The following is a 13805-nucleotide window of genomic DNA, read 5'->3' as shown; positions in this document are numbered from 1 at the left end:
TCCCCACTCTCACTCAGCACCCAGTACTCTTCCCACTTTGGCCTACCACCCCATGGGTTCACGCTCGAGTACCTAAGAATCACCCAAGAGCTTGGGAAAGCATACTGAGCTGGTCCTGAGTGTGTCAATGAGCTCCTGGCAGTGAGGCCCCAGGACACCACCTGTGAGAACCTCAGGAGTCCCACCTTCATTCACTCACCTGTCAGCAGCTGCTAGGAGTCCAGACAGATGTGTACTACCCAGCCTGTGTCTTCACATGGCCACCTGCCAACCAGTAGAGCAGAGTACCATATATCAGCAACTTGCTTGTGTTCCTGGAGGACTCAGGAAGGCTTCCACATGTATTCATCATGCATTCATCAAGCATTTCCCATACTGCACTGAGAAGGAAAAGGGTGACTGGCAAGTTTATGTCAACTGATCCTATGAATAACCATGTCTCTGGTCTGCAGGTATAATAAATGCAGACAGAGCCAGGTGCCATGAGTTTCCCAGAAGATTAATTCCACTCTGTGGGTGATACAAATTCAAGCAAGTTTTTTTTTGGTGGGTTATGGGGCTTGAACTTGGTCTTGGCGCTGTCCCTGAGCTCTTCAGCTCAAGGCTACCGCCCTACCCTTGAGCCAAGCTCCAGTTCCCATTTTCTAAAGGTTAATTGGAGATAAGAGTCTCAGATCCATTTGTGCTTAGGCTGGCTTTGAACCTTGATATTCAGATTTCAGTCTCCTGAGTAGCTAGGATTACAGACACCACTCCTGGTCAAGAAATTTTTTTTTTTTTTTTTGCCAGTCCTAGGCTTGAGCTCAGGGCCTGAGCACTGTCCTTGGACTTTCTCAAGGCTAGAGCTCTACCACTTGAGCCTCAGCACCACTTCCGGCTTTTTTCTATGTATGTGGTACCAAGGAATTGAACCAAGGTCTTCGTGTATGCTACACAAGCACTTTAACCACTAGGCCAAACTCCCAGCCTGGTCAAGAAATTTTTAAAACCTCATGAATACTCTTTTCTGGGTAATAAACAAATGTCATGACCACCAAAAAAAAAAAAAAAAAAAAAACCTGACTACTGTTTTGAACCAAAAAGAGAAACTTTACAGAAAGAAACTTTCTGTAAAACAATGTTTCAATATAATTTTATTAGCACTTATTACATTAAAACTCACTTATACTGATCCAAAGGAATGTTTAAGAAAATTCAAAAGCATATGTAATTAGATTTTAACAATACAGTTCAACTAATTCTCATAGCCCTCGAAGTCAAGAATACTACTTAGAATAGTACAGTTCTATCAAGAACTAGAAATGAACTCTGCGTGCATAGTGTCACTTAAAACAAAGTTCCATGAAAATATATGTCTATGAATGTGTCAGTGGCAAACATCATTGGCTTCTAAATTAAAGGAATTTCCAACCAAACCACAATCAGAGATTTTCATTCAATACAGGGTTATGGTAAGTCTATAAAGAGACCCTGAATCCTTAAGTACTTGTAATATGATTTTTATGCATTGACACTAGTATAAAACACGTCAACTCTAATGCATAGATATGACACATCATAACAACAGCATACTTTTCCACAGAGCTTTTTCTATATCACAAAACGCTGACATTTCCAGTTAAGTATATGCTGATCATTGCTGATCTCGTGAAATTCTACGTCCTCCAGCTTGAGCAGTATTGTAAGAATCACAGATCTTACACTTCATGCCCAAAATATGAAACTGGACTGTCGATCGCCCATTACAGTCATTGCAGAGAATCTAAAAAGTGAAGAGATGAATTCATGGTTAAGTATTTGAAACCTTATACATGACACTGTCTGCTCGTAACAATCCTTTAATCATAATGAAGATGTATAAACAAACACAGATATAGATATGTCTAAACAGTCCCTTCAGTATTGTCCCTTAAAAAGTCCCTTATTCACCAGGCGTGGTGGCTCATGCTTATGATCCTAGCTACTCAGAAAGCTGAGACCTGAAGATCACGGTTCAAAGCCAAAGCCATCCCGGGCACTAAAGTAAAGTCCATGAGACTCTTATCTCCAATTAACCAGAAGTGGGGCTTGGCTCAAGGGTAGGGTGGTAGTCATGAGCTAAAGAGCTCAGGGATAATGCCCGGGCCCAGAGTTCAAGCCCCACAACCTGCCAAAAAAAAAAAAAAAAAAAAAAAAGCCCCTTATTCCTCCACTGAAAACTTAAGCATTTATTGAAGGTAGCTTTGAATTTAGAAAATGAAAACAAAAGTTGGAAGAAATAAAGGTTATGGGGCCGGGAGTTTGGCCTAGTGGTAGAGTGCTTGTCTAGCATGCACGAAGACCGGGGTTCAATTCCTCAGTACCACATGCATAGAAAAAAGCTGGAAGTGGTGCTGAGGTTCAAGTGGTAGAGCTCTAGCCTTGAGAAAGTCCAAGGACAGGGCTCAGTCCCTGAGCTCAAGCACAGGACTGGCAAAAAAAAAAAAAAAAAAAAAAAAAGAAAGGCTATTATACAAAAGCTCCCAAACTACATGAAAAAAGCAAGGCATAGCCAGATCAACACTAATACTTAAAATTCAAAGTAACAGATATAGTTTCATTACTTTTCACTGCCACTCAGAATTATACCCATCAGGTAATAAAATTAAAATTTATACACATCTGTAACTTTTTTTTTTTTTTTTTTGGTGGGTCTTGGAGCTTGAATTCTACCTGGGCACTGAACTAGAGCTCTTCAGATCAAGGCTACCGCCCTACCCCTGGGCTCTCCCTGGAGAGAAGGGCTCTCCCACACCTCAAATGACAGTAAAATGCATTGAAGAACTGATTGTTCCTTGGGCTAAATGAGAGTCTGGAAACGGAAAAAAAAAAAAAAACATTTGAAAATAGAGCAATACAATATGATGTGGTAAAATCAGTAGCTTTAGCTTTGCACTAGTGGCTCACACTTATAATCCTAGATACTCAGTTACCTGAGATATGAGGACTATAGTTTTAAGCCAGTTGTAACAGAATGTTCTGAGATACCATCTATAGTTTAGCAGCAAAAGCCAGATTAAAAGCATGGCTCAAAGTTGCACTGTGGCTTAAGTAGTAGAGCTGTAGCCTTGAGGTGAAGAGCTCAGGGACAGTGTCCAAGCCCAGAACTCAAGCCCCACGACAGACCAAAAAAAAAAAAAAAAAGGATGGCTCAAATATAGAGTATATCCTCAAGCTGAAAAGACCAGGGAAGAACACAAGATCCGATCCTGTTTAAGCCCTGGTATAGAAACGCACATGCACGCACACGTGCGCACCCATACACAATCACTGGATTTAAATCATTAGATTTAGATTGTTTTCTCTAAATTATAATTTGGAAAACTATTCTTAAAAAAGCAAACATTGGGGCCGGGAGTTTGGCCTAGTGGTAGAGTGTTTACCTAGCATGCATGAAGACCTAAATTCAATTCCTCGGTACCACATACATAGAAAAAAGCCGGAAGTGGTGCTGAGGCTCAAGTGGTAGAGTTCTAGCCTTGAGAAAGTCCAAGGACAGTGCTCAGGCCCTGAGCTCAAGCCTAAGACTGGCAAAAAAAAAAAAAAGCACTAATATTTAATATTTAATAAGGGTACCAGTGGTTCATGCCTGTGATCCTAGACATTCAAAGCTGAGTTCTGAGAGGATTGTGGTTTAAAGCCAGTCCAGGCAGAAAAGTCCACATGAAACTCTCTTTTATCTCCAATTAACCACTTAAAAACCAGAAGTGGTACTGTAGCTCAAGTAGTAGAGCATTAGCCTTGAGCACAAAGAGGCTCAGCGACAATGCCCAGGCCCTAAGTTCAAACCCCACAACCAACCAACCAACCAATAAATGGCTGCAGGCTCTAGGAAGTATCCACTACTAAATGGCATATAATTGTATTTGTTTGTTTTGCCAGTCCTGGGGCTTTCTGAAGCATAGGACTCTATCATTTGAGCTACAGTATCTGATGATTTTATGATGTTTTAGTAGAGAGTGAAGTGTGATATGTTTATGCATAGACAAACTTTGTCTATGTATACAGTACCAAGGAATCAAACCCAGGGCTTCAAGTATGCTGGGCAAGCACTCTACCACCAGACTATACTCCAAGTATTCAACTGTTTTTTTTTTAAAGAAATGGATTCCACAGCATATGAATTATAGCTTAGCAAAGCCATTACTTCAAAGCCAAATTATCTGCATAAACATATCACACTTCACTCTCTACTAAAACATCATAAAATCATCAGAATACTAAAGGTTATCTTTCATTTTTTTTCTTTTTACTATTTCATTTATTCACATGAATTGTGCAACTTTCTGGTGTGAATAAAGAAAACAAGTTTTGTGGTATAAGCTACATCCTCAGCTCCCAAAATAACTGTTTTGGCTTTGTTATATGGTTTGTATCCTTGTGCATACAAATATTTGAAAATGAAAATATATATGCCCCCAAATTTTAAAGCATCAGAAAACTACGGAACCCATCCTCATCTTAATGCCAGTAAACGAATGGAGCAGCACATCGGTTAGTGGAAGGGATAATCCTCCACAAGGCAAAAGGTACAAAAACATTTTCCATACCTTCTCTGCTAGTAAGGACCAAATACTCAAGGAAAAATAGGGTATTAAACAATGAAAACCAAAAGGCAAATTTCAAAAATCAGTAAACATGTTCTCCTGAAATGCAATTTGAAAAAAATTAAAAACAAAACACAATTAAAACAATACATCAGTGATCCATCTCTAGCCAGTTGCATTATAGACTCTGCCAAGTAATGTGTAAAACCCACATCACAGTTTTTGCCTGCCATCTAGTGTTGAGAAAAATTGTGCAAAAGTTTTCCTAGGAATGTTTTTTCCTCATCTGAGCTCAACATACCAATTTAAAGATCTTTTTGTTCTTCCATTCATCAATCACCATGGCCTTTACATCAAAGCAGTATTTTCTTGACAAATTTAAGCAGAATAGCAAAAACAAAAAAAGGTTATTAAGAAAAAATGTGAAAAGTTTAGGCACTGGTTCTACTCACATCCACAGTCATGTTCTGATACTCTGATGGCATGGGAGTCTGTGCTACCTCATCATCCAGCTGTCTCCAGTATCTTGTCATATCTAAAGCTGAGTGCATACACAACGGACATCTGTAGCCTCTGGAAGAGACATTTTCCACACATTAACCTGCGTGCAAGCTCATTGGTACATAACATCCAAGACACAATGTAGAGAATTACTCCACATTCCAAGATTATCTCTTAGGAACCAAGGAATCTTCCAAGCACAGGAGTTTAGGTTATATCTTTTATCCTATGGTATCTTTTTAAACACTAAATCTTTGTCCTCAGTTCTTTCCGGACTTTAAAAACATTGATCATAGGGCCGGGAGCATGGAGTAGTGGAGTGTTTGTCTAGCATGCACAAAGCCTTGGGTTCTATTCCTTGGCATCATATACACAGAAAAAGCTAGAAGTGATACTGTGGACCAAATGGCAGAGCATTACCTTGAGAAAGTTCAAGGACAGTGCCCAGGCCCTGAGTTCAAACCCCAGGACTGGCTAAAAGAAAAAAATTTTAAAAAGAAAAAAAAACACTATCCATTGGCTAAATGACCTCAAGTTCTTAATACACTCATGCAAAGATTACAATCCTTACAAATTATTTAAATCATATTATTTCCTTTCTAAATATATGCAAAAGTTCCTATTAAGGTTCTTCCTTGTGGGTAGGGAGTGTGACCTAGTGGTATAGTGCTCACCTAGCATGCATGAAGCCTGGGTTTGATTCCCTGGAAGCAAATACACAGAAAAAGCCAGAAGTGGCGCTGTGGCTCAAGTGGCAGAATGCTAGCCTTGAGCAAAAAGTGTCCAAGGACAGTGCCCAGGCCCTGAGTTCAAGCCCTAGAACTAGCAAAAAAAAAAGAAAGAAAGAAAGAAAAAGAAAAAAAAGAAAGATTTTTCCTTGCAAGGGCCAATGGCTCATGAAATCCTAGCTACTCAGGAAACTGAGACCTGAGGATTGCAAGTTCAATGCCAGCCCAAGCAGAAAATTCTGTGAGACTCTTATCTCCAATTAATCACAGAAAAAGCTAGAAGTGGGACTCAACTAGTAAAGTATGGGTCAACTAGTAAAGTACTAGCCTTGAGCAAAATGAGCTCAGAGACAGCTTCCAGGCCCAGAGTTCAAACCCCAGGACCAGAAAAAAAAAATTCTTTTTCATCAATTTGTAAAACAAAAACGCCATATCTCTTCTTTCCTAACTGCTTCTCATCTCATTTTAGTATCAGTTTTAAATACAATATAGCCTACCTAACAACACCTGGGCAACATTCCTGAGTATTTTTCACACCGTTATGACTGTCTCTGAAGGTAACTGTACACTCTATGTACTCTCTATTAAGTACAGCTAAAACAAGAAAAATCTACCTCAAGCTATGAATGTACATAAGGCATAATATGAGATATTCGGACAGAAGTATAGTCCTGTATCTGCTAAAATGCCTCCTAGTTTAACATTATTCACCTACCCTCCTCTCCTTATAAATATCTGTCGTGCCCGATATATAGTGTAAATGGTAGTCAGCCATCCCCACCGCCCTCCACCCCATAGCACAGAAAAACCACACATCTTACAATTAGCATTTTTAATCCCATCAAACACTCACTCTTTCAACATTTCTTCATAACATGTTCTGAAAAAGAATAACATTATTTCAGTAAAACAAGAACCATCTCCACTGTTTGCTAACATTTTATGAGAAAGTTATTTTACCTATGTAAAAGATGTCCGCATGGCAAGACATGAGCCACAACACGGGATGTGTGAATGTCCTAAACAGAAGAAAAGTGGCAGTGTTGTATGAACATGATAGAAACATCCAAATGCTTTCAATTCAAGAAGGAAAAGTTCCTGAGAAAATATTTTAAACTTACCTCCAAACATATTGGACAATTCTGCCGCGAAACATTTTCAATACACTGTTTAAAAGACAACTTCAAATTAATAAAAACATCAACAGGTGAAAAGGTCAGATAAAATAACAGCACTAAGAAAAGCTAACAAGGCGAGGAATGTGGCCTAGTATGGAGTGCTTGCCTAGCAGGTATGAAGCCCTGAGTTCAATTCCTCGATACCACATACACAGAAAAAGCCCAAAGTGGTGCTGCGGTTCAAGCGGTGGAATGCTAGCATCGAGAAAGCTCAGGAGAGTGCTCACACCCTGAGTTCAAGGCCCAGGACTAACAAACAAACAAAAAAGAAACTTACTCATTCCACTTGGCTCTATATTTCACACACACAAAAACAAATATTTTAACATTTTTGTAATTAGGATAGATATGAAATGCAATTAATGATGTAGAAATGCAAATAATGATGTAAAAATACAATGAGTTGGGTTTCAGGTGCAGGTGTACACAGACAGACAGACACATTCTACATGTGTTTTAGAAAGCAGAACAACATATTAACAAGTACAGAAATGTATTATGAAGCCATTGGTTACTAAGGAGGAAGGGAGCACTTATGCTTCCTCCAGATGAAATAGAAAACAAATTCTCTAACCCTCCCTCACCAGGAAACTACTTAAGTTCCTGCATGAAGAGAAGAAAACCTATAGTGGCTGGAAAGGACCTAATACCATGTTGTAAATTTTAATAGTGATAAATTCACTGTTAAAAGATAACATGTGGGGCCAGGAGTTTGGCCTAGTGGTAGAGCGCTTGCCTAGCATGCACAAAGACCTGGGTTCAATTCCTCAGAGCACTGGTAGATGAAAAAAAAAAATGCAGATCCAAAAACAAATAGAAGAATTCAAGGAAAAAATGTCCAAGAAAATGTAAGAGACACCACACCTCTCAGTGAAGGAAATGAAAGATGAAATTAATACCCTGAGAAATTACATCAATAAAGAGTTAGGAAGCATGAAAAACTGGAGCTGAACCATAGGCAATCGAACAAGTGAAGCAGGAAACAGGGTATCTGGAGTTGAGGAAAAAGCAGAGGAATTAGAACAAAAAAATCTAAGGCATGGAAAAAACAGTCCAAATATACCAAAGAGATATTCAAGAAATTGGCAGATTCCACCAAAATATCAAATCTGTGCATAATCTAGACAGAGAATTCAAACCAACAGCATTCAAAACCTATTTAAACAAAGTAGTAACAGAAAACTTCCCCAATCTCAAGAGAAAGGATCTCACTCACCTAACAGAGGCATACAGAACTCTTAGCAGACATGATCTGAGAAGACATAACTCTAGACACATCACAGTGGAACCCCTGAACTTGAAAAACAAGGACAGCCAGGAGTGTGGCCTAATGGCAGAGTGCTTGCCTCACACACATGAATCCCTAGGTTCGATTCCTCTCTACCACATACACAGAAAAAGCTGGAAGTGGTGCTGTGACTCAAGGGGTAGGGGACAAGGACAGTGCTCAGACCCTGAGTTCAAGCCCCAGAATTGGCAAAAAAAAAAAAAAGGAATTAATTTTAAATACAGCAAAATCAAAGAAGGAATGTTATTACAATGGAAACAAAATTAGAACCAGTACAGATATCTCCTCATAAACTCAATGCAAGGAGAGCTTGGTGTGGTATAATTCAATCTCTGAACAACAACAACTGCCGGTACAAACTGGTATACCCAGTAAAGCTAATATTCACAATTAACAGTACAACTAAAACCTTTCATAACAAACAAAAACTAAAGAATTTCATGAACACTAAACCAGCATTACAAAGGATAATAGTGTCTGCCTAGCATGCATGAAGCCCTGGGTTCAATTCCTCAGTACCACAAAAAACCAGAAGAGGTGCTCTGGCTCAAGTGGTAGAACACTACCCTTAAGAAAGCCCAAGGAAAGTGCCCAGTCTGAGTTCAAGCCACAGAATTGGCAAAAAAAAAAAAAAAGTCTATCCTGGCACCAATGGCAAATGCCTCTAATCCAAGCTACTCAAGAGGCTAAGGCTGAGATATACGAAGATTATGGTTCAAAGCCAGCCCATGCAATAAAATCTGTGAGACTTCTTATCTCCAGCAAAGTGCCAAAAAGCAGGAAATAGAGCTAGAAAAATAGATAACTAGCCTTGAGGGAGGAAAAATATTCAAGAACAGCATCCAGACCCTGAATGCAAGACCCAGGACTTTTAGGGTTCACTATACTGACATCTACATCTACATGAGGAGTCCCAACTTCCCAATTTTACCTAGATCTGCTCATGGCTGTGGATCTGCTGCACTGTTTTAAAAAATTATAATAAGCTGTTATAAAAACAAGGAGCCAGGCCGGGAGTTTGACCTAGTGGTAGAGTACTTGTCTAGCATGCACAAAAACCGGGGTTCGATTCCTCAGTACCACATACATAGAAAGCTGGAAGTGGTGCTGTGGCTCAAGTGGTAGAGCTCTAGCTTTGAGAAAGTCCAAGGACAGTGCTCAGGCCCTGAGCTCAAGCCCAGGACTGGCCCCCCCCCCCCCAAAAAAAAAGCGTATTTACTCTTTGCTATCTCCAACAAGTATCTCTTTAACAACTTTTATCTTTTTCTTTGAAACAGCCTCATTAGGTAGTCCAGGTTGGTCTTTAATTCAGTCATCCTGCCTCAGCCTCCTTAATACTGGTAGTAAAGGTATATACTATATACTACCACACCAAGCAAGTTTTCTCTTGCTATCAACCCCAAACCTAAGTTTATAAAGCTGGACCCAATCTTTAATCCCTAATAAATTTACAATGTACTAGTCATGTACTTTAAACTAGTACTATTATCATTTTTAGCCCTATTCTTTTCCCCTAATTACCAAAACCTCTAAGTACCCTATTCATCTTAATTTTCCTCATCACATGTTAGATAAACTAGGTACTATTATATTATTTATGCAAGAACCTTTTATCCTTATCTTCCATTAAACTTCATGCAAATTATTTCAAATATCCTCTTTCCAATCAGTGTCTATCTCTCTGATTACCTCTCTCTGCCTCCCTGCTTGCCTGCACCTCCCTTCCTCTCCTTTTGCTCCTTTCCCTTCCTCCTTTTCTTCCCCCACTGCACTAGGACTCACTGTTCTCCTTAAATGGAATTTTCTATACTTAGATGATTTATACTTCACTCTACACAATCACCCATTCTCTCAACTTTCACACTAGGTGGATGGTTTTTAAATAATGAAAGAGAGCTTAAGATGATAAAATCCCTACATATAGTTTAAAAATAATTTTTCTTAATTAGGAACAGAAATGCAAAAACATGTCAGAAACTTTTTTTTACAAAAATGTCTTCATAAATACCCTGCAAACAGTTATACTGCTCAGTATTTCTTCTCTTCTAAAGTTAATCTTAGAAGCATTACAAATGTTAAGAATCCATGAACCAATTTATAAATTGCCAACATCATAGTAACAACTAACATAAGCATTCTTTTTTTTTTTTTTTTTTTTTTTTTTTGGCTAGTCCTGGGCTTGGACCTAGGGCTTGAGCACTGTCCTTGGGTTTTCTCAAGCTAGGAGTCTACCACTTGAGTCACAGCACCACTTCTGGCTTTTTTCTATTTATGTGGTACCGAGGAATTGACCACAGGTCTTTGTGCATGCTAGGCAAGCACGGTACCACTAGGCCAAACTCCTGGCCCCAATAAGCATTCTTAAACTACAGAAATTATAGATCAAATTTTCAAGGCATAATCTTCAAATAATCTACTTCATACAGCTTTTTCAAAAACTCAATAAATACAGTTGCACTAGGTAATATGCAAAAATAAGCACATTTCTCAAACATATTACACTTTATGCTGGCTCTCAAAAACAACAATACCTTAAAAATTATATAAACTGAATTATATACCTTATGTTTTCCTTGAAGATTCATAGCTAAGCATAAATTACATTTCAAACAGTGGAAAAAGTCTTCTTTCGGACCAATCCTAATAAAATATATGAAAGCCAAAAGGTTATAGATTCATACTACAATGATATTTGCTCTTTTTAAAAATCAAAATTTAGTTCAGCTGTAAAAAATTTCAATCCACAATGAAGTACTACTGTATTCAAAGTCGTTCTCTAAAGTAAGCAGTGTAAACAGAATGGTATCTATTGTACAAAGCTGTCTTCCCCTATAAAACTACACACAGAGAGGAAGGGGAGGCAAAAGGGGAATGCTGTCTTCCTTCATGAATAAATCCTTTCCATATATCCTGTACTGTAACTTTTATTTTTTACTTAACAGATTATACTGAGGATGACTTTACGTCTATTTATGCAGAACTACTCAATCCTTTTATTTTGTTCTGGTTCTCTTGAACTCAGAACCCTGTACTCTTCCCTGGCTTCTTCACTCAAGCTGAGGCATTATCATTTGAGTCACACCTCTACTTCAAGCTTATTACCAGTTAAGTGGAGGTGGTCTGAATTTCTCTGTCCAGATTGACTTCAAATCTTGATCCTCAGATGTCAGCTTCCAGAGTAGCTAGAATTCCAGACATGAGCTACCAGTGCCCAGCCACTTTATTTTCTTAATAGTTCCACATTACTAATGTAATATGGACATTCCATACCCTCAAAGATCCTTTTATTGGATGTGATCAACAATCTTTAGTTGCTCTCATGATATGATGAAAATTATTTTCTAGAGGACTGGGAATGTTGTCTCAGTGGTAGAGTACTCGCTTAGCATGCATGAAGCCCTGGGTTCAATTCCTCAGTACCACATAAAGAGAAAAAGAACAGAAATGGCACTGTGGTTCAGAAAGTGGTAGAGTGCTAGCCTTGAGCACAGAAAGGCTCAGGGACAGATTACAGGTCCTGAGTTCAAGCCCTAGAACTGACAAAAAGGAAAAAGAAAATTGTTTTCCAAGGGCTGGGAATGTGGCTTAGTGGTAGAGTGCTTGCCTAGCATGAATGAAGCCCTGGGTTTGATTCTTCAGTACCACATAAACAGAAAAGGCCACAAGTGGGTGCTGTGGCTCAAGTGATAGAGCCCTAGCTAAGCAAAGAGAGAATCGGAGACAGAGCCCAGACCCAGAGTTCAAATCCCAGAACTGGTCAAAAAAAAAAAAAATTATTTTCCAGACATCTCTGAGTTCACATATTGATGGCACTGGTGACTCACGCCTGTAATCCTAGCTACTCCAGAGGCTGAGATCTGAGGATCACAATTCAAAGCCAGACTTCGAAGGAAAGTCCCTAAGACTCTTAATCTCCAATAAACTACTGGCAAAAAAAATAAAAAATAAAGCCGGGTGGGGTGCAGTGGCTTCACACCTATAATCCTAGCTACTCAGGAGGCTGAGATCTGCGGATCAAGATTCAAAGCCAGCCCAGGCACAAAAGGACCTGATACTCTTATCTCCCATTAACCCCTAGAAAACGGGGAAGTAGGGCTTGACTGAAGAGCTCAGGGAAAACATCCAGGCCCAGGGGTAGGGCAGTAGCCTTGAGCTGAAGAGCTTAGGGACAGTGCCCAGGCCAAGTTCAAGCCCAATGACCCACCAGAAAAAAAATTCTTAAAAGTAAAACATGAGGGGCAAGGAGTTTGGCCTAGTGGTAGAGCGCTTGCCTAGCATGCACAAAGACCCCGGTTCAATTCCTTGCTGCCCCATACATAGAAAAAAGCCGGACATGGTGCTGAGGCTCAAGTGGTAGAGCTCTAGCCTTGAGAAAGTCCAAGGACAGTGCTCAGGCCCTGAGCTCAAGCCCAGGATTGGCAAAAAAAAAAAAAAAAAAAGTAAAACATGAGTCAGAAGACTATTGGATTGTGACAATGACAAACTGGCATCCAAAAAGGCTACCAATTTACACTCCTATCAATCTTGGTTAACACCAGTTATATGTATGGCAGGCAAAATATGCTACTTCAAATTACATTTCCCAGCTTCTAAGATGGATATTCTCAAATGCATATAAACCACTTAAGAGTTATTTTGTGGATTATGTTGATATGTTCTGCCCAACTTTTTCCTGGGGTACTTCTTTGTAAAAAGATAGCAGGAGAGTATGTGTGTGTTGGTCTTAGGACTTGAACTCAAGGCCTAGGTGCTATCCCTGAGCTTTTAGCTAGTGCTCTACCACTTGTGCCACAGCTCCACTGACTTTTTTGTAGCTAATAATAGGTAAGAGTCTTGTTGACCTTACTGCCTTGGCTGGCTTTGACCCAAGCACAATCCTCATATTTCAACTTTTGAAGTAGATAGCATTATAGGCATGAGCTACGAGCACCCAGCTATCTTTGACTTTTAAAATCTTAAGATTTTAAAATGCTAATCTTTAGATACTGTCAAATATCCTTTGGATTCTAATGCTAATAGTGAAATTTATCCTCTAAGCGATAAATCAGATTATGATTTTCAGATGATGATATCATAGATGAATAGTCTCACTCAAGAAAGGAAATGGGACAAAGGGTATATTTTTCAGTGGCAGAGCATTTGTCTAACATCTTATAATTAAAGAGAGAAAGGAAAGAGTGAAAAGGAGGGGGACAACAATAAACTCCTAAAAACAAAAAGAAATTATGGTATCTTTATCTAGTTAGTCATTTAAGAAGAAATTAAACAAATCATAATAGAAAAGACTTATATTATACTTTCTAACAGTAACTTAACTATCTCATTTTGCTAGGATGTGTGAAAATATTTTCCCATCTTTTATGATGACTATACATCAACATTTACTTAATATGGCTCCCAAGTCAAATATTAAAGGAAGGTATGTACATAAAAGCATTTAGAAGGAAACAGGTCATGAAAAAATTTAAAAGGTTATATATATGTTTTGCAATTATAGCACTTAAAATGAATGCATTTTATCATACGTAAAGCATAAAGATCATTT

At 38.8% G+C, this 13805-nt stretch overlaps 1 protein-coding gene across 6 annotated transcripts in view; it reads right to left on the bottom strand.

The window, feature by feature from the left end:
• Positions 1–1115: 1115 nt before the first annotated feature.
• The window catches only part of Rchy1 (ring finger and CHY zinc finger domain containing 1), an 18878-nt gene continuing 6188 nt past the window's right edge, over positions 1116–13805 (bottom strand). For 4 of the 6 annotated variants that reach the window (XM_090343425.1, XM_090343427.1, XM_090343429.1 and 1 more), the window contains 6 exons: positions 10822–10900; positions 6916–6960; positions 6755–6813; positions 6648–6674; positions 5018–5138; positions 1116–1762 (listed from right to left, as the gene is read on the bottom strand). In XM_090343425.1, coding sequence (XP_090199551.1) covers positions 1634–1762; positions 5018–5138; positions 6648–6674; positions 6755–6813; positions 6916–6960; positions 10822–10900 — 460 coding nt within the window. In that variant the 3' untranslated portion in view covers positions 1116–1633. The remainder of the gene's footprint in view (positions 1763–5017; positions 5139–6647; positions 6675–6754; positions 6814–6915; positions 6961–10821; positions 10901–13805) is intronic. The other 2 variants (XM_090343426.1, XM_090343428.1) reach the window with 1 other exon arrangement.

The sequence above is a fragment of the Megascapheus bottae genome, chromosome 13 (assembly GCF_031878675.1).
Source record: "Megascapheus bottae isolate mThoBot1 chromosome 13, mThoBot2.hap1, whole genome shotgun sequence".
Lineage (NCBI taxonomy): Eukaryota > Metazoa > Chordata > Mammalia > Rodentia > Geomyidae > Megascapheus > Megascapheus bottae.
Note: the sequence above shows the minus strand (reverse complement) of the source record. Positions and strands in the feature narration are given on the sequence as shown.